This window comes from Lithobates pipiens, unplaced genomic scaffold (assembly GCF_037356315.1).
Source record: "Lithobates pipiens isolate NorthernLeopardFrog02 unplaced genomic scaffold, aLitPip1_a1.2 Scaffold_13, whole genome shotgun sequence".
Classification (NCBI taxonomy): domain Eukaryota; kingdom Metazoa; phylum Chordata; class Amphibia; order Anura; family Ranidae; genus Lithobates; species Lithobates pipiens.
In genome coordinates, this window is record NW_027507718.1 from 123158314 (window position 1) to 123180358 (window position 22045).

A 22045-nucleotide genomic window follows, 5' to 3' on the forward strand; every position below is an offset into this window, starting at 1 on the left:
AGGCTACAGTCCAGTACAGTCCAGTAGAGCGTGGGCTTTGCACCCGCGATGCACGGAATGCAGGAGGTTTTGCATTGTAGATGCATTTATCTTTATTATTTATTTTTTTATTAAAGTGGAATATGCCTTTAAGCAATATGTAAGAATTTTTTTTTTCTCTTAATTAGAAACCACCTAGAACTCCCTCGCCGCCCAGCAGATTAACACCACGCAGAAACCTGCACCGGAGTCCTTCAGCTCTTGGCTTCTTCTCTCCACGCCGTCCTCCTTCTCGTTTTTCTTCCAGAACTCCCTCTCCTCCTAGTCATGGAACTCCAAGATACCCAAGAAGAACACACTCCTTAATTCGATTTGGATCACGGTCTCCTTCACCATCTGTGAGAAGTTCCTTGACCAGCAACTCTCCAAGGCCAAGACTGGGGAGACGTAGTAGAACTCCTCTCTCCCAGAGAAGCGACTTTAAATCCCTCGATGAGCTATTTTCAAGAGCAGATGATCTCAGTAGTTCAAGTTCCAATGGTAAATGTGACACAGTTTTAGTTATTGTTGTATATCATATGAGTTGCTAATTTGTATTATACTTGCTTTTGGTGCATGGTAACTTCAAATGTTTATTCAAAGACATTACTGATTTTAAACTTTGTTGATTTCCCCTTAGGATGTAGTATTTGGAGCTGCTTTGTGGATACTGACAATCTGTTCAAACTATATGACAGGACTTTTACAGTATGTTTACCTGCTTGCCTAGACTTTATTGTAATGGTAGCCACAAAAAGCACAAAAACTGAGCTAAACACGATGGGGGCCATTTATCAAGACCAGATCTGGATCAGATTGCCATGCACAATGTTGTAGCTTCAATCGATGATCTTCAGCTTGTTCACTTTAACCTCCCTGGCGGTACAATTATTTTGCATGAAAATTTGGTGTTTTATATTGTAGTCCTGTAATTCTTAGGAATAACTAACTTAAATCTGTCCAAACCAGAGTCTAGCAGACATCCCGGGTATGATAAAGTTTGAAAAATGAAATCCTAAATTATAATATAATAAATAATTATAAATAATTGTACCAAATAATAATATAACAATAATAAAAATTATTCAATAATGTAATCAAATCAAAAACACTGAAATTTGCTCAGTTGCAGAATTGTCACTGTCATTACTTTTCAATATTTGATGACGGATCTCCCCACAAATGGATATCGATCAATTCTGCGAGTGATTCCAATTTATTATCACTGTTTTCTAGCTGGTCTAAAACCATTTTTGATGTAAAGGGACAGTTTTGGTTGCTATGGACAATCTCCAGTTTCCAGGCATAAAGAACAGTTTTTATATTATAAAACTGCATGCAGGACACTGGGCAGACCACTAGGGACAAGGGAATGTGAAATTATTACATACAGCAATGTAATCTGTAAGATTACATTATACTGTATGTATACTGTGTGTTTCACTTTTTGAATTTTGCGCCGATCTCCATCCCCGTGCGTCGCAACGCTCGCAGGGAACGGAGATCGGCTCTGTGATAGATCCGGTGGAGGACAAGGTAAGTAAGCGTCCTCCTGCATACAACGATGTGGTCCCGAGTCTGGCTCTGGGTTACTGCTTTTGGTATAAAAATTCCACCCCGAGCCAGACTCGGGAATACTGCCAGGGGGGTTAAAAATAATAGATGGAAAGCTGAATGGTTGCCTGGCACAGCTGCTCCAAATTCTGGCTACTCCAGTTTTGTTAAATTCCCCTCAGTGCATTGCACCTCAGTGTACAAGAACAATGACCGTAATAATTTATGGCTAGGGTCTTTAAATTTTATATACACAGCAGGTAATCTAGTTTAATGGCATAGTTTACCTTTACCAAAAAACTGCCTATGTTAATAAGGGACCTTTTGTGGATTAAAACAAGCTGTGCAGCTTTGAACAGTGTTGCAAATAGCCCTTGCTATAGGCATAGTCCATACTTCATGGAGCCTGAGTAAAAAACTCTCAAAGATTGCATCTCATTGTCCTGCCTTGTTGATAAAACGTGCTCAGCTGTTACATCCACTATCACGGGAGGGAGCTCTCAAATGCAGAGCTCAGAGTGACTGACTGCATCAGGCAGGATAGCACATGAGGGGATTTGAATAGAAGAAAGTGCTCACTCCTGTAATGGTAGAGGTGAAAAGTAACAGCTGGACATGTCTTAGCACAGGGCTCGACAAACCCCAGGCGCCAGGTTGCCAATGCGACCAGAAATCGCAACCTGGCACCTAAGCTGCCACCAGCCCACTCACTATTGATGCCCCAGACATGCAGTGCATTAACACTGACTGCCGTCCTCCTCCCTCCACACTCAGCGGCGCCGCACTAAGTGTGTGAAACTGACAAGCAACGGAGAGAGGAGGATCTGTCAGATTTCAGCTTGATGTCAGGGTGGGCGGGACCCGGCCGGGGTGGGCGGGACCCGGCCGGGGTGGGCGGGACCCAGCAGCTATCAAACACCAGCCAATGGGATCTGGGCGGATCGCTACGTGTATGTGTCCCCGCCCCTTTTCTTAAGCAGCCCAATCGTTGGCTGGTGTTTGATAGCTGCTGAGTCCCACCCACCCGGCTGGGTCCCGCCCACCCCAACATCAAGCTCAAATCTGACATATCCGCCTCTCTGTTACTTGTCCGTTTCACAACCCGGCCGGGTCCTGCCCATTCCGACATTAAGCTCAATTCTGACAGCTCCTCTGTTACATTTCAGTAACAGAGTGCTCTGTGTGAAACCTGCCAGTGCCACCTGCTAGTGCCAACCAGTGCCACCGTCAATCAATACCACCTGCAACCACCATCCAGTGCCACCTCCAATCAGTGCCACCTGCCAGTGCCAATAGTGCCACCTGCCAATTCCAAACCAGTGTCACCTGCCAATGCCAACCAGTGCCACCTGCCAATGCCAATCAGTGCCACCTGCCACTACCAGTCAGTGCCACCACCAACCAGTGCCACCGCCAATCGGTGCCATCTGCCAGTGACAACTAGTGCCACCGCCAACGAGGGCCACCTGCCACTTCCAAACCAGTGCCACCTGCCAATCGAGGCCATGTGCCACTGCCAGTGTCACCTGCCAGTTCCAAACCAGTGTCACCTGCCAATGCCAACCAGTGTCACCTGCCGGTGCCAGCCAGTTCCATCTGTTGCCAGCCTTACTCTTTCTGGTCAGCCCATAACCCTGATGTAACAGCATTTCAATGGAGTTATTGACTGGGTGCTCCATTGTGAGTTAGGGATAGGGGGTGAAAATGAGTGGCCTTACCCCGGGAGCTGACAATCCATACCACTCTAAAAAAAAAAAAAAACTTTTTTAGCTCCTAAATTCAAAGCAAACTTGTCAACCCCTGTCTTAGCAACATCCTAGCAACAAGGCAGGATTAGGAAATGCAATCTCTGGGAGTTTTTCCGTCATGCTTTGAGGTATGTGAATGGCCTACGCCTATAGCAAGGGCGTTACTCAATTTTGGTCAAAGCTACAAAGTTTATTTTTATCCACAGATGCCCCTTATCTGTGTAAGCAGATTTTTGTTAAAAAGTAAACTATGCCTCTAAGATAAGAACTACTTACTTTTCTTTTGAATTTTCAGATACGTACTAGTACATACTTGTTCTAGTGGCTCAAAATATACAGTACAGGCCAGGAATTCAACATGATAGCCAGGTGACTAGTATTTTTTAGAAGGATGCCAGCCTGTTTTTCTGTCTTGACAGGTTTACATGAATACATAAACGTTTTTCCAGTGAATAGAAGTAGTGGTATTCTGGCACACGTTTTTGCTGAGGTAGCATTGATATGGGTCAGTGAAACACAAAAACTGAACATTGTCTGATTATATATAGGAATACATATTCTAACTGACATCAGAGGGTGGTATTTTTGTGGTTAAATGTGTAATCATAAGTCAATAAATTGGTCACCACCAAGCATGTATGCATATATTGGTACAAGAAATATATTTATTTCTTTTTTGACATCGGAGTGTGGTATTTTCACTGTTAATTGTGCAATTATTGGATTATCAATTGATCCACAGGTTCTCTTTTTAGATTTCAAACTGAATATAATGAGCTTGGATGAACTGGCACCTGCTGCAGAAACCGAAGAACTTGAAGAAAAGGTACAGGGTTTTTTATTTTATTGTAACAGATTTTTTTTTTCTTTAGCCTGGTAGAATTGCTGTTGTTAATGTCCTTTATTACAAAACAAAACCAAAGAAATTCCTAGCTCAACTTGCCCATCAGCCTGCAACCTACCAAATTATCCAGTCTAAAGCCCCATACACACTATCAGATTTTCTGCTGAGTTTTTTCCTTCAGATTTACCAAAACCATATAATATGAATTGAGTTTCAATGTGTATGCAATCAGGCAGGCCCTTGCACTACATTGTTTTGGTAAATCTGAAGGAAAAACTCAGCAGAAAATCTGATAGTGTGTATGGGGCTTTAGAGTATGCTTCAAAAACAGGGGTTTAGTTTGCAGGCATTTGCAAATACATGTCTAAGCTACTGAGCCCCATCAAGGCACACCAGTATTTGCTTCCATTGTGGGGGCTCTTAAAATTTAGAGTTAGGAATACAGAAAATACTGGGGTGCCTTGATGGGGCTCTGTAGCTTACAAATGTATTTGCAAATGTGTGCAAACAAAACCCCTGTTTTTAACGCATACTTTTAGGTTAATTTGTTTGGTTACAGGCTGGTCGGTAAGTTGAGCCGGAATTTCTTTTGTTTTGAATGCGTTGCTCTTCTATGTACTCCTTGCTGCAAAGACCAGGTATAGGTGAGGGCAGTGGCCATTTGTTTTTAATGTCCTTATTGCCATGATGATCAACCATATTAGTGTATGTAAGCCCCAACAATTTACTTCACTTATGTGCTTCTTTTTTGATTAATTACTTTTTATCATTGAACGTGTTTTGTTATATCTGTTCCATAAACAAAAAAAAAAATATATTGATTTAACCAGTATGTCGGAGCAGGCGGCTAGTTATACATTCATCACAAGATTAGTGGTATCCTCAGTTCCATTGAAAGAAACGTATGTGTGTATGTGTGTATGTATGTGTGTATGTATGTGTGTATGTATATGTATGTGTGTGTGTATATATATATATATATATATATATGTGTATGTGTATGTATATATGTATATATATATATATATATATATATATATATATATATATATATATATATATATATATATATTACACATACACACAGACGATACCACTAATCCTGTGATGAATGTATACCTAGCTGCCTGCTCTGACATACTGGATTGATAGTTAAACAAGGTAATTATACCCATTGAATGCAGTTTTACCTATATAGACATATATGTTATAAACTTTTATACATATGTATACACCTGTTGGAAATGTATATCCCCAGGTGATGCACTTAAGCAGGGAAATGCATTCCTTCAGCACAAAGCACAGGATTTGCATCAGTGCATAGGATACCTTTTAAAAAATAAAAATGTTGAACGTTGAAGGTAATTCATCTCCAGATATTTTATATATCATACACGCATTTTTGTCTCCACCCTTGCACGTCTAAGTATGACCTCTTGTAGAAAGAATTGGTCTACCTGTCCATTTTATGGATGGTGGACCACCGTGCGCATATCCTGATGTGATGTTTTTTGTCTTTTTGCTCTGGCTACTTAAATATTTATTGTATCAAAGGTAGGGACCCTTTGTTGTTTTTGAATTCCTGCATATACAGGCTCTTTATTCCCAATGATGATGATGTTCTTTGTCAATATTGCTTATATTCTGTATTGATATGTTTAGATGTCTGTCTCCCTGAAGAATATTGTATACAAAATTATGGTTTGAAACGCATTGGGGTTTATTCTAAACTGTAATATCCACAGATATATCATTTTGTGGAGATATATATATATATATATATATATATATATATATATATATATATATAAAAAAAATATATAATTTTTTTTTTTTTTTTGTTAAAATGTCAGAAATCTAATATGTTTATTTTTGTGTACACCAGAGCTCTTGTTCCTTCTTTTCCACATGTTCCCCTTCCCATCCCTTTTCTCTTTTTTTTATTGCTGCTTTTAATTGATGCAATTTTACCCATTGAAAATAAAACCATATTTTTATACAAAACAAGTTTTTTTTTCATTACTTGTAAGCTGTGCATAAGCCATTGGGAGTATCTTGTTTTTTGTCATATACATTTTTTGGGCTAGCAGCAAGTTGTTTATAACCAGGAGATACCATTTTATGTGTTCCTAGTAGGATCACCAACTTAGGTGAGGAAAGAGTCTAAAAAAAAATAAATGCAATATATTTTGTTTTGATTCTGGTCTTTTAGATGCACATTAGCTCGATACCTATGAAGTCAGCAAATGAAAAACCTAAGGAACGTAAGCAAGCACTCATTACCGACCATAGAGAGCCCTCACATCATAAAGATGCAAAGACATTCATGAGACAGAAGTCCAGCTCTGATGAAGAATCGGCTCTTGAAGTGCATACAGAGACAAATAAGTCCGACGTGTCAAAGCATCGTCACAAAGATCGCTCTAGATCTGAGCATTACAGTCAAGAGCGACCTGATGAAACTACTATCCATTCTGCCTATTCTGAGGATTTTGAAGATTCTGTGCCCTCTGACAGTGAACTCCGTTCAAGCTATTCCTCATATACCCTCCCTAAATCCCTATCCTTTGATTCCAGCCTCTCCTCTAGCCATTCTTATCCTCAGCCTAGCCAATCAAAACAGAAAACACAGTCCCACATAACACAAAGAGTTGTTTTACGAGAAACTTCTGTGCAGACAAATGATGCTGAATTTGGCTACAGCTGGCCTCAAGGTAATTCTATTATGATAACAATTTACAATTTTAAAGGCATTTTGTTTTGGATCAGTGACCATTGGGGTCCGTTCACACAGGGGCAACTCCGATCCGACTTCAGGTCTCCCCTAGTCGCCTCAGGTCGGACAACATTTAAAAAGCAATGTAAGTGAATGAGAGCCGTCTTAATGCACACTACTGAAGTCGCTCCGACTTCAGAAAAGGTTCCTGTACTACTTGAATCCGACTTGTAGGCGACCGGTACCCATTGATTTCAATGGAGGTCGCCTCCAAGTCGGATCTCCGTCTATACGGAAGCGACTCTGACAGAATTATCAGCTCTCAAGAGGGCACTCCACGCCAAATTTATGAATATTAAGGGGAACCACCTATGCCGAAAAAACGGCGTGGGGGTCCCCCGATCCATACCAGACCCTTATACGAGCACGCTACCCGGCCGGCCAGGAAAGGGGGTGGGGACGAGCGTGCGCCCCCCTCCTGAGCCGTACCAGGCCGCGTGCCCTCAACATGGGGGGGTGCCTTGGGGAAGGGGGGGCCGCGCGCCCCCCCACCCCAAAGCACCTTGTCCCCATGTGATGAGCACAAGGGCCTCTTCCCGACAACCCTGGCCGTTGGTTGTCGGGGTCTGCGGGCGGGGGGCTTATCGGAATCCGGGAGCCCCCTTTAATAAGGGGGCCCCCGGATACCGGCCCCCCACCCTATGTGAATGAGTATGGGGTACAACGGTCTTCTCGCCGGACTCCTCCGCTATCTTCTGCTAGCTCTTTTGCTAGCGGAGGAGCCCGGCTTTCTTCTTCTTCTTCCTCGACGCTCTCTCCGGCCGCAATGCCAGAGATGCGGTGCGAGGCGACTTATATAGGGACAAGGGACGGGGTCGCCGGTTGATGTCACATGGTGACCCCGCCCCCTTACAATGTCACAGTCCCAGCATCCTCCGGGACTGTGACATCAACCGGCGACCCCGCCCCTTGTCCCTCTATAAGTCGCCACGCACCGCGTCCCTGGCATTGCGGCCGGAGAGAGCGTCGAGTCAACATCTCCAGGCGAAGAAGAAGAAGCACGGAAGGCGGCGGCGACAGAAGACCGGGCCACCGCTAGTGAAAGAGCTGAAAGAAGAAGCAGTGGCCTGGCAAGAAGAACTGAAGAGGGGGACAAGACCCCTGAAGTCGGAAGAAGAGGGTGGTGACGAAGAAGAAAGCCGGGCTCCTCCGCTAGCAAAAGAGCTAGCAGAAGATAGCGGAGGAGTCCGGCGAGAAGACCCCCGGAGCTGTGCAATAAACTATTTTAACCCTGTGTTGTGTTTTTTTTTTTTTTACATTTTTTTCACAGGTGAATGGGTAGGGGTACGTTGTACCCCATACTCATTCACATAGGGTGGGGGGCCGGTATCCGGGGGCCCCCTTATTACAAATAGTAAGGAGACATTAAATCTTTTGACAATAAGCATAGAGCTGGGCTGTCGACTTCAAAATATGCAATATTTTAATATTTGCACAAGTAAATATGTATGTTCATAACAAGATGTATGTGTATAGTTTAGTACAGTCTTTTTATTTTAAAGTTGTATTATTATTTTTTTCTGTCTCGCATAGCAACCATTGGCTTTGGACCTCTTGCTCCCTCCATTGCTGTGGAGCCAGCTTCAGTTGTGAGCCATGTGGTGACCCCTGAGTTAATTGAAGGTAATTTTATTTTACTTGTTCACAAACAAACTTTTGTATAGCAACTTAACTGCTTCCCACCCGCACCATTGTAAAGTGATTGTCAGGCAGGAACCCCATTGTTCTGGGAGAACACCATATGATGTCTTTCCAAGAACGCATCACGTGTGGCTGTGAGCCGTGCTCTGGCATGATCTGTCAGCGCAGACAGCGGATAATTGATCATTGTACTGGCTTGCTGCTGGTACCATGTGATTGCTGTGACCAATCACAGCAAATCACATGACCGTTGTAAGCAATGAATGGCTTTCTTTCATGCCATTCACTGTATACAATTGTGTTGCTGTGGTGATGTCCCTGCACTTGTAGTCCATTGATGCTATCTCCAGCCCCATAACCAAAGGTCCTTACCTCTGTACGGACCTGTGCCTGGAGTCTGCAACCCGCGATCCATTGATCACAGTTGCAGTGTTTTGTTTTTTTTGTTTGTTTTTTTTGTTTTTTCTTTTATCGGTGTTGGTGTGTCCCTTTATTTTGTTTTTGTAAAAGGTAGAAATATGCCTTTTAAATATAGCCTAAAACTGGTATATGGATATGTGTACCTTTTTGTGCTCAGAAGTTTACAATCTCCTAGCAGAATTTGTAATATGCAGACCTTCTGTTTTTTTTAAAAAAGCGATCATTCCAAACACATTTATTTTGCATTTGATTTAAATGAATAGAACTGAAGAATGAATAGAACAAATTAATAGGCTGTAACACACGTTCTGTGAATGGAATATGATTGACTGCGCATAGGCTTTATTTGTCAGTTCATTGTTGGGTAATCAAAAAGGCATATTCCTGATTACCTGAAAAAAATTTTTTTTTAAAGAATGCTTTAGTTTGAGGATTAATTCTTCCTGAGCACCCTACATAGTGTTCCAGGTACTACATGTCTTTTGAGAGAGAAAGCATATACAAGTGAATAAAAGAAACAAAATTTGATACTATTATAACCGTGTATTATTGGTGTTGATGGGCTTCAATGGACAAATGCAGTGAGCTTTTCACATCACTTTGAAATCCTTCAGAATGAATTGACCTGTTTTTACTACTTTTGCATTCCCATAGTACTGTATGGGGAGAGAAGCTGTTCTGAAGAAAACAAATCCCACTCAATGTTTGGCCCTAAGAATGGAGCATCGCATTTTTTCAAATGGCTATTCCTGATCTGTTCTATTTAAACCATATTTGCTTGTACACAGTTTATCACATATCTGTCTTCATGCTCAATATGTCCTGTAGTTTCTGAAAACGTCATGTTTTACTAATTTTGTTTATCTACCAGCTCTGACAACATACAGTCCAATGGCTCTAGCACTGAATGACATGCTGAAACAGCAGCTGCTTCTTACTCGGACGTTTGTGGACATGGCTCGACAGTTTTACCTCTCCACTGTGAAATCTCTGGAGAGTGAGTCTTATCAATATACCACGCTTGAGGACACAAAGAAGGTAAAAACAAGATCAAGTAGGAGGTTTAACTGCTTGCTGGTTTCAGACATTCTGGGCTACTTATCAGATGGGCCTGCATTGACTTCTTTACCTGGCTGCTTCTTCTTTCAGTGTTTACATTTGGCTTAACAAAGTGGCGATAATCGCCATTGAGATGGCCACACAGGGCCCACAACAGAACAACAGTTGGTCAGAATTCTAGAAAAAACGAAACATGCTATTCTAATTAACCCGAAATAAAAATCCTTCCATCCCAAAACTTGTCTCCCTTCCCACCTTGAAGCTTTTGCCTGGCCATCTTAAAGCGTTTGTTACCCCAACATTTCATATTCCTGATCTGTGCGTGTTTCCTTTGTGTGAAATCCCTGGTGTTCCTGCCAGTCCCTTTTCTTATTAAAAGCTGACCACTAAGCAGGAGAACATGTCGTCGGTTCTTTAGCTATGCCTGCTCTCCTCCAATGATGAGACTTGTCCTGACACACCTACCTCCCTGCAGAGCGATTCACTGGGATGATCAGTGTACTGCTGCTTCTTCTCCCCCAGCTCTTATGCAGCTTAGAACAGAGTGTATGTGATCACTTCTACAAAAAAAGGAAATAAAGGTGTTTGTGTGTGTTTATACACAAATGTTTTGCCTTACATTTATTTTTTAAGCTAAATGGGTTGTTTGACAAGGTGATCATTTACAATCGCTTAACATTTTTAACTCCAGCCTAGTTTTAGATAAAGTGGGAAATGCTTAGAACTACTGTTGTGTTTTCATTGCTGCATTTGTCCCCAAATTAGATTTGCCATTACTTGCTTTCTAGAGACACAAAGGGCAGAAAAATTAAGTTTCCCAAAATAATCCTGCCTTTGACAGTTGACGCTAGAACATGTATTTCATTTAGATGATTTCTCTTCTTCTCCTTGTTTTGGTGTCAACTACTTTATTTTTATTTATTTTTTACGTTTTTCCACTGTTTCTGGCTTGGTGATAGAAAGTAAAAGCAAATCTCTGCAGAGGAGACGGATGGCAATAAGAAACGGATTCTAATCCATCCCAGCGTCTTTGAATAGTACAATTTTGAAGGCTGTCTGCTAGCTGTGACACAGTTCCAGGAGTCTGAGCAGCTCTGAAGAAAGTGTTTTTCCTAGACAGAATAATGTTTAGAGGCAGCTTTTGCCAGTAGCCCCTTGAGCAAGTAGGAATATTTCATAGTTTCTTCTTCGTAGAATATCGCTTGTATGTTTTTGTAAAAATAAAGTGGTTGTAAATTCAGAAGGGTTTTTTTTTTATTTTTTCTATCTTAATGCATTCTATGCATTAAGATAGAAAACCTTCAGTGTGCAGCAGCCCCCTTAATACTTATCTGAGCCACATCTTGATCCAGTGATGTTGTACAAGAGCCACGGCTGTCCAGGACTCCCCTCCTCATTGGCTGAGACAGCAGGGCACCATTGGCTCCTGCTACTGTCAATCAAAGTCAGTGAGCCAATGAGGAGGAGGAGGAGGAGGGGGGCAGGGCCAAACCACTGATCCATGTCTGAATGGACACACAGAGCAGCAGCTCGGGGTGCCCCATCGCAAGCTATTTACTGTTGGGGCACTCAGCAGGAGGCAGGGCCAGGAGTGCCAACGAAGGACCTGAGAAGGGGAGGATCGAGCTACAGAGCAGGTAAGTATGACATGTTAATTTTAAAAAAACGGACCGATTTGTAGTGCAGTCAGATTTTATCCTTTGATTTTTTATACACAATTAACGCAAATTGATTTTGAATCCCTTCCTATAATAATTTTAGTCTTCACAAATCTGAGTCTTAGTCTGTTGTCTAACAGAAATCAGTCCACAAATAACGATCCAAAAATGTCCACGTTTTCTGTGGACTTGTTAATAATGCGTATTCTCCTGGCATGTCACATTATACAACAGCAGTATATTTTAAAAAAGCTCCACTTTTTATTATTAAAAAGTAGTTCTTTAGCTCCAGACAAATTACTTTGCCTTTGTTGAAATTACAATATGTAAGTCTGCAACAGGCAAGAATGTTTCCATCGCCTACTCTGCCCAATTGCTTCGACTGCGTTTTAATTCTCCAGCAAGTCACAAGGCGAGAGACTGCAGCAGGCTCCTACATTTGTGAGCACATCCACTAGGATTTACAAGATTGGCATCTCTAAATGCATGCATGCATAGGTTAACATGCACAATAATTGCCATGGATGCACTTAAAGCTGAACCGTCTGAATAAAAATCCTAATGGTTTCAGGTTGGTTCCGTTTCCAGACCAAAAAGGGTCATCCACTTCATCTTGGATCTCAAGACCCTAGATGTCCTCATTCCAGCCTGGAAATTTAACATTAAATCTACCAGATCTGTCATAGCCTTCCCCATTCATTTTGACACTTTGCTGTGGATTCTTTGCACTTTGTAGCCCTGCCATTCTGCCTGTCTTCTGCAGATCAGGTGTCCAGCAAGGTGCTGGCCCTAATATTACCCTTGCTGTACTTTCAGGGCATTCCCATTGGGGGATATCTAGATTACCTTCTGCTTTGTGGATAATGTAGCCCTAACCATTTGATGTCCAACCCCCTCCATTGCCACTGTCTTTGCTATCATTGGCTGCTAGGACCGCCATCGTCCTAGTAAGTGATGACCCAATTTCCAATGTTGCATAGCAGGATGAAACTTCCTCTCTGCAGTGCTGCTCCACCTTCCAGCTGCACCCCCTGACTGCTGCTCCTGTTTCATGCTTCCTGGAACCTGTAAAGTAAGGAAACTCTAATTTATATGGACACTCCAGTCTAAAAGGGCTTCTGATTGATACAGACTCTTTTTAATTAAAGGGGGGATTTTGAGCTATAGGGATTCTGATCTAAGTGGGGATTATGATGCATGAGGGGACTAATGTAAGAAGGGTCTCTGATCTAAGTGGGGGACCCCTCTATTGGGAGATGCTGATGCAAGAAATGACTCTGATATTAGTGGGGACTCTGATGTAAAAGGAAACGGTGATATAAGGGGGGTCTCCTGATGTGCTTGAAGGGTGTGAAAGTTATCACTGGCTTGCAGCCTGAAAAGCTTATTTGATGGAAAAGTGTAATTTTATTTTAAATGATTATGCTGAGTGTGTAAATGTTAGGCTCAGATTTTATATAACCATGTCCCTTTTAAGACCCTCCCACTGTTAACAGAACGCCATGTGTGGTCAGATTATGCTAAGCATGTGATTAGCTTTATTACTGAAGATTGTTTGTTGGTAGGGGGAGGTTTTAAATGTCCATGTGCAGTGTGGCATGCTCCCCCAAATTGCAGGTCCACACTGGGGCCCAACTTATGTTCTTGCACACAGGCCCACTGCATTTAGAAAACACCCCTGTCTCCTCCTCCGCACTGGGACAGGGGACTCCTACATGCTTACGGCTCCAGATGTGTCTGCTGACTCAATTCACCTTCTCCAGTGGAGGAAAAGGGGGCCTGCACGCATGTCTCCTGGCTGGCGGTCTGTTACTGGAGGGGGTTGGATAGAAGGGTCTGTTTTCTGGTTCCCTGTGACCACCCCCCTGTATAACCGACTGCCAGCCAGGAGGCGAGCGTGCAAGCAGCTGCTCCCTTTCCTCCACTGGAGAAGGTGAATGGAGTGAGTGGACACAATTGTAGGAGAAGCAGTATTTTTGAACAGGAGGGAGGGGTTCCCTCTGATCCCCCCCCCCCCCCCTGCACTCCTTATTGGTGGGGAATCTCTGAATAGTTCCCCTGTGCAGCTGGAAGTGTATGTTTGAGCTCAGCACTGCATGCACTGTTAGCCCTGCCCACTACTCCACCTGGGGGAGGGGGGGGGGAGTTTCACAGTTTGACATCTTCCCCCTGGGTACTGCATGGAAGGTTTACTTTGCCTGGTGCAAGGAAAGGAAGTTGAATACTCTATCGCTCATATTTTGTCTTTGTCAGTCTTCACTTGCCTTCCAGGTAGCAATTACATTCCCGTAAAGAGCCCTTTCTTTTGCGCAAGAATAAAGTGGTTTGGAGGCCATACTTTTCTATGTAGAGTGGTCTCCTCTTTACATCTTGATAAGGGCATTAGAAATAGTCAAAGCCTGCGTGCTGAAAATTTATCGTCCCTAACTGCAATAGCACACTGCTCAGCGCTTCAGGATTCCGATTCAAAAGGAAAACTAATAGTAATCTTTGGACCAATACTTATGATTACTTAAGAAATTCAATTAAATCAGAAAAATGATAGTGATAGCTGCTGCTTGTTTAAAACGTACGTCATATAAAATAGTATATATATAAAAAACAGATAAAACTTCAAAAAGTCCACTAATTAAATATATATATATAGCAGCGCTCAATATGCAAAATCTTGTTCAGATGTTGTTCATATGTGCTCTTGAAAGAATGGTGATAGAGTCCAACACGTGAAAAGGAGAAGAGAGATCGAAACCACCTTCCACCTGACGTTTTCCACCTTATGTGCTCTCCAAATACAAGCCCCCCTTGGGGATGCACTCACCAGAAAATCAAGGATATAAGAGCCTTCAATATACCAAACCACTATATTCTTTGGTCATGGGAAATCAAGGATATAGGAGCGTTCAAACCATTACATTCTTTGGTCGCTAGATGTCACCATAGTGGGGCGGTCCAAAGCTCATAAAGGAAACAAGATCATACTGACATAGCGTGATACTGTTTAAAAAACCTTTATTATAGACCCCCCGTACAAAATAGGCGTACCAAATATATTAAAACAAATCGCATTAGATAAGTGTACTGTGCCTTGTTTCTCGTGGTGAGCCCCTTCGGTAACCACGAACGACCGCTCTGTCCGTTCGATTTACTTCCTGGTACCTTGGTTAGTTCATGATCGAGTAACTGGAACGCACACGTCACTTCCAGTGTGTGTTACGCCTTGACGCGTTTCGTCATTTCCGACTTCATCTGAGGGCGTAACACACCACACCGGAAGATAGTAAATATACACACTGGGAGCCAATAATAGCGGGTATTTGCTGAGAGTGACAAGAGCGAGATCCCCCCCCAGATCAACATATAGTAATACGGATCCTTCGTCACTCTACAGCCGCCGCAAATATAATCCATGGACCCAATGTGTGACTAAAAAGTATAAACTCAATGCAATCTTACAAGTGTGTATATACGCGAAAATCACTTTACACATACATCTACATCTCGTGAGCACAGGAAAAAAATTTAACAGGACCATGCCTATCAGCATAAAAAATAACAGATAAAAACATAATATTATATGTCAATTTCATAACACATAAAATAAATTTAAGTAAACCAAGAATTATTAAAACATCCAGCAATGCCTAATGAATGTATAAAAAAATTATATATATATATATATATATATATATATATATATATATATATATATATATATATATATATATATATATATGTGCCGATTAATATCCCTATATCTAACTACTGGGACAATCTAATTGATCTTATATAAATCGTATTGTGTGTGGGGCATGATCAATCTTAACATTTAAATAATCTTTAAATATAAATGTAAAAATAAAATAAAAATAAAAAAATAAAATAAAATAAACCTAACCAAATTTATATATATAAAGAACGGAAATGAAAATTAATTAATCAAAATAAATAAAAATGAAATAAAAATGAAAATTAAAATAAAAATAAACATTAATAATAAATGAAAAATGTATAAATAAAAATAAAAATTAAATTAAAATTGAAAAATAGGAAAAATAGAAAAATTATATGCGAGAAAAAGAGAAAGCAATGGAACTTCACAGGGAAAAAAAATACTAAACATGTTAAATGTATATCAATATCTAAAAGAGTCATACAGTAAGAAGGTTAAGTATCACTAATAAAACAATTTATATCGAGTTCGATATTTAAACCTTTTGGATTTAAAACGTCTGTTAAAAATATCCACTGGGTTTCCTGTTTTGAAAGTTCACGGACCCTATTAATTCCCCTCCAATGGGGTCTAACCTGCTCAATCCCCCAGAACCGCAATCCAGTTGGGTCCCTGTTATGTTGAAGATCAAAATGGAGGGATACATTGTGGTCTTTATAACCTATCTTAATGTTATGTATGTGCTCTGCTATCCTAACCCTTAATTTCCTCTTTGTTCTTCCAATGTACATTAGGCCGCACGGGCACATAAGGGCATACACAACATGAGTACTGTTACATGTAATAAACTGCTTCAGGGTAAATTCTCTTTTATTCGAAGATGAGGTAAATTTATCAAGGTTCCTGATAGGGTTCCTGATTTCTCTACATGCTTTGCACTTACGACAGGCAAAGAAACCGTTTTTATCCCAGAATGTACAAGGAGGGGCCGGTGGATCTATAACTTTTTTTATTATTTTATCACCAAAACTCTGCGCCTTCCGGTAAATAAATTGTGGTCGAGTCGGTAACATTGGATTCAACTTTTTGTCTAACAAAAGAACAGACCAATGTTTTTTAAAAATATTTTCCACTTCTTTATATTGTATGTGGAAATTAGAAATGAAACCCCATTCTTTATTATTCATAGTGCTTTTTTTCTTATTGTCTACCGTTAATGGCGTCACTAAATTATGTTCTCGTAAACATTCTGATCTTGGGATCTTACCCACATCGTCAATAATTTTTTGCATATCCTGGGGATTATAACCTCTAGTAATAAATGTATTACTCAGAACAGTGGCCTGAGATACATAATTATCAAAATCGGTGCAATTCCTGCGGACCCTCATTATTTGGCCTTTAGGAATGTTTCGTAACCAATTCGGATGGTGTCCACTGGATATGGGCAGATAACTGTTCTGATCTGTTTTCTTAAAGAAAACTTTTGTTTCAAGTTTATCCTCTTTACGATATACAGTCACGTCAAGGAAATTAATCTCACTATTATTAGATTCTGAGGAAAGAACAATATTATGGCTGTTATTATTCAAATTATTGAGAAAACCGTCTAATTGGACTTTGTTACCATTCCAAATAAAAAATAGATCGTCTATGTATCGTTTATAAAACAGTAATTCCACGTGTCTATTATTAAAAATAACCTTATCTTCCCACTCTGACATAAACAGGTTGGCTATGCTCGGTGCAAACTTTGCCCCCATAGCTACACCTCTTTTTTTGTAAATAAAATTCTTCATTGTACCAAAAATAATTATGATTTAAACAAAAGTCTAATGCATCTCTCAAAAAAACTTTCTGGGCATGAGGGAGATCATCCCTCTGACATAGTGCCCAGTTTAGTGCCAGTAAAGCATCATCGTGCTGGATAATGGAATACAAGGATGATACATCCGCTGTTACCAGAAGAATATTATCTTTGTCTTTCAGGTCTATTTCATCTATGAGGTTTAGAAAACTTTTCGTATCTCTCAGATATGCCTTAGTGCAAGTAACACTTTTTTGCAAAAAGGTATCGAGATATTGGCCCAATCTAGATGAGACAGATCCTATGCTGTTTACAATAGGTCTTGCAGGGGGATTTTCTGAGTTTTTATGTACTTTAGGTAAAGTGTAAAGTGTGGGAATACGGTTACTTACAGGGAGTAAATACTTTGCTTCTTTATTCGTAAGGACATTAGCTTTTTTCCCAAAGTCAACCAACCTCTCTAAGTGATTCTGATAAGGGCCTGTGGGATCTGTTTTCAATTTAACATAAGTTTGATCGTCCGATAGTAATGTAACTATCTGATTGTGGTAGTATTCTTTAGTGAGAATTACAACGCCCCCACCCTCATCAGCTGGGCGGATTATAATATCTTTGCGTTTCTCTAATAATTTAATCCCATCATTTATATGCTGATGGTGTGATGTTTTTACAGGCCTTAATGCTTCGAGGTCTTTCTGCACAAGACCTTTGAAGACCTCAATCTGATGGTTCGGATGGTTGGGGGGATTGAAGAGAGATTTATTTTTCAATCCACTATTTATTGCTATATGTCGTAGGAGGATCTACACGAGGATTGCTCCCCAAAAAATATTTTTTTATGTTTAATTTTCGTATATATTTATGTACGTCTATATACACGTCAAATTTATTTACTGGTTTCTTTATCCCACATTTTAAGCCTAGATTCAAAATTATTTTGTTCTTTAGGGGTTAATGTTACTTGTGCTAAATTAAAAATCCCTTCTACTCCGACTCGCGTCTTCTTTTGTTGGATCCTCCTGCCTGCTCTTTTTCCTCTTGGTTTAAATCCTTTCGTATTGGTACCAGCTTGGTGTTTGGTGGTGGGTAATTTTTTGGTAATTGATTTTTCTGCATTTGATTTATTCCCTCTCTCATATGTCTCTGTGGGGGATACGGAGGTTTCCCTCTGTAAGGGTAAAAACCCCGACCTCTCCAATGGTTCCCCCTGCCTCTTCCTAAAAAAGGAGGTTGGGGGTGGTAACCATAATTCTCATTTGGTTGATATAAGGGTTGATACCTATTTGAAGTGGTCATATTATAAGGACCCCTTCGTGATGTGTTTAAGGTATGACCCTGGTTATTATGCTTATTATAAGATGATATTCGTGGGTGATTATCATATTGACCCTGAATGTTTTTACCTCCTAGATGTCTTAAATTTACCCTTTTGTTTCATAGGGGTAGAGGAATGCACCGGGGATTCCAAATAGGAATTTTTTAGAGGATTCAATACTTGTGTGATTAACGGAATTTTCGCGGGGTTTTTTATTTTTCACCTGTTGTTGTGAGGGAGTTGGTAAATCTACCTCTAAACCCTCATTTTCTTTATTGATTGCTTGTTGTTGCCATGAATATATTATATTGCTTTTAAAATCATTCAAGTCCCTGTGATATTTTTTGTTTCTTTTTCTGCGTATCTTTATCTACTTTCTCAAGTTTTTTGTGTACCCTATCATTAAAATCCCTAATTTCTTGTGACTCTTTAATAGGATCTAATTGTTCCTGTAAACTTTTAATCTTACTCTCAATGTTAAGCATTTTGCGTTTTTTTCTTTGTAAAACCAACTGTTGTAACTTAAAACCTACCCCATTAAAAAAATCTAACCATTCTTGCATTGATCCTGGATCATTTAGACCATCTTGGGGGACTACATCCCACCGTAGGCTTCTTAATATTATGTTATCTTTAGCATATTGTTCTAAAATACAAATATCCCACCAAGCCCGCACCTGTTTTTTCAGTGCATTACTCAGTGCGGACATGACTCCATTATAATTGATTTCATTAAAAACCGGCTCAGAGTTTGTGAACAAAGATTGGATATCAATGTTCCTATTATTTAAAAATTGTAGTACATCCATAGCTGCTGAGATGATTGACTTAAGTCACTAGAAATATTCAAAGCCTGCGTGCTGAAAATTTATCGTCCCTAACTGCAATAGCACACTGCTCAGCGCTTCAGGATTCCGATTCAAAAGGAAAACTAATAGTAATCTTTGGACCAATACTTATGATTACTTAAGAAATTCAATTAAATCAGAAAAATGATAGTGATAGCTGCTGCTTGTTTAAAACATACGTCATATAAAATAGTATATATATAATTTTTTTTTTTTATTTATACATTTTTCATTTATTATTATTTATTATTATTTATTTTTATTTCATTTTTATTTATTTTGATTAATTTTCATTTCCGTTCTTTATATATATATATATATATATATTTATATATATATATATATATATATATATATATATATATATATATATTTTGGTTAGGTTTATTTTATTTTTATTTTTATTTTTATTTTATTTTTATTTTTACATTTATATCTAAAGATTATTTAAATGTTAAGATTGATCATGCCCCACACACAATAAGATTTATATAAGATCAATTAGATTGTCCCAGTAGTTAGATATAGGGATATTAATCGGCACATATATATATATATATATATATATATATATATATATATATATATATATATATATATATATATATATATATATATATATATGTATATATAATTTTTTTATACATTCATTAGGCATTGCTGGATGTTTTAATAATTCTTGGTTTACTTAAATTTATTTTATGTGTTATGAAATTGACATATAATATTATGTTTTTATCTGTTAGTTTTTATGCTGATAGGCATGGTCCTGTTAAATTTTTTTACTGTGCTCACGAGATGTAGATGTATGTGTAAAGTGATTTTCGCGTATATACACACTTGTAAGGTTGCATTCCGTATTACTATATGTTGATCTGGGCGGGATCTCGCTCTTGTCACTCTCAGCAAATACCCGCTATTATTGGCTCCCAGTGTGTATATTTACTATCTTCCGGTGTGGTGTGTTACGCCCTCAAATGAAGTCGGAAATGACGAAACGCGTCAGGGCGTAACACACACCGGAAGTGACGTGTGCGTTCCAGTTACTCGATCGTGAACTAACCAAGGTACCAGGAAGTAAATCGAATGGACAGAGCGGTCGTTCGTGGTTACCGAAGGGGCTCACCACGAGAAACAAGGCACAGTACACTTATCTAATGCGATTTGTTTTAATATATTTGGTACGCCTATTTTGTACGGGGGGTCTATAATAAAGGTTTTTTAAACAGTATCACGCTATGTCAGTATGATCTTGTTTCCTTTATGAGCTTTGGACCGCCCCACTACGGTGACATCTAGCGACCAAAGAATGTAATGGTTTGAACGCTCCTATATCCTTGATTTCCCATGACCAAAGAATATAGTGGTTTGGTATATTGAAGGCTCTTATATCCTTGATTTTCTGGTGAGTGCATCCCCAAGGGGGGCTTGTATTTGGAGAGCACATAAGGTGGAAAACGTCAGGTGGAAGGTGGTTTCGATCTCTCTTCTCCTTTTCACGTGTTGGACTCTATCACCATTCTTTCAAGAGCACATATGAACAACATCTGAACAAGATTTTGCATATTGAGCGCTGCTATATATATATATTTAATTAGTGGACTTTTTGAAGTTTTATCTGTTTTTTTATATATATACTATTTGATAAGGGCATTGTTTTTCCTTCCCTTTGTCCTGCCCCAAACCATCACAGGCAAATTTTCCCTACATTGCCTGGATGTGGTCAGAGCTGTCTGGGATCTACAGCCTCTGTTTGCAAAACCAGAGTTCATCTTTGTCTTTGCCATACTGCTTCCTGCTCTACCAATGCCAGGTGGATCACGCAAATCAGCTTATGCAAGCTTCAGCAACAAGGTGCTTCATGCTGTCATCTGGTTATTTTTTTTTTTTTTGGGGGGGGGGGGGGGGGTTCTATCCTTTGTTTTATTTTGTGGGCCTGTAGATCTGTTTGCTATAGTGTTTGCCACCCCTCAGTTTATTGCTTGGGTATTACCCATGGTTTGTGAATACTTGTTCTGTATGATTAACATAACAGGAATTTGGATTTACCTGTAAATTCAATATCTTGGAGTACAAGACACAGGTCCCGAGCCTCTGTGTCTTGATCACTCCTTATTGCTCGCTAAAAACAACAACAAAAACTAGAGTTTTATGAAAGTGGGTAAAGGTTATATGGTGCGCTCTAGCAAGGTATTTTTTTTTTTTTTTTTTTTTTGGGATAAAAATAATAAAAAAAATACCTTGCTAAGGCTGCCCCTAGAGCGCACCTTATAACCTTTACCCACTTTCATAAAACTCGAGTTTTTTGTTTTTTTTATCCAATCACCGGTAGCCTACATATGAATCATAGTCTGTGAATACAAATTCTGTTTCCTTTTACTGTTCTCCAAGATGAGGAATTTACAGGCAAGTCAATTTTTATATATTTTGACTAACTGAATTTGGCTTAAATTTGGAAAGGCATATGACACTCATTCCACTTAAAGGCATCTTCTGACACTTTTAGCAATACATAGGATTGCGATAATGAGTAAGACTTTCATGCTCAGGCTGACTACAAAAGTCACAGAAGAGATCACCAATAGCAGCAGCTTTGTTGATTGAAGCACTTCTTTGTTTCCTGGATCAACTTAACCTTATTTCGGATGGTGCATGCCCAGAGGTTGCCAGATTTGTCCATTCACTTC

General features: G+C 39.7%; 1 protein-coding gene across 1 annotated transcript in view; it reads left to right on the forward strand.

Moving 5' to 3' along the window:
- CUNH19orf44 (chromosome unknown C19orf44 homolog) overlaps positions 1–22045 on the forward strand; it is a 41048-nt gene that overhangs the window by 18013 nt on the left and 990 nt on the right. The window contains exons 5-9 of the mRNA XM_077475486.1: positions 168–519; positions 4076–4146; positions 6377–6878; positions 8474–8563; positions 9873–10039. Of these exons, the coding sequence (XP_077331612.1) occupies positions 168–519; positions 4076–4146; positions 6377–6878; positions 8474–8563; positions 9873–10039 (1182 nt within the window). The remainder of the gene's footprint in view (positions 1–167; positions 520–4075; positions 4147–6376; positions 6879–8473; positions 8564–9872; positions 10040–22045) is intronic.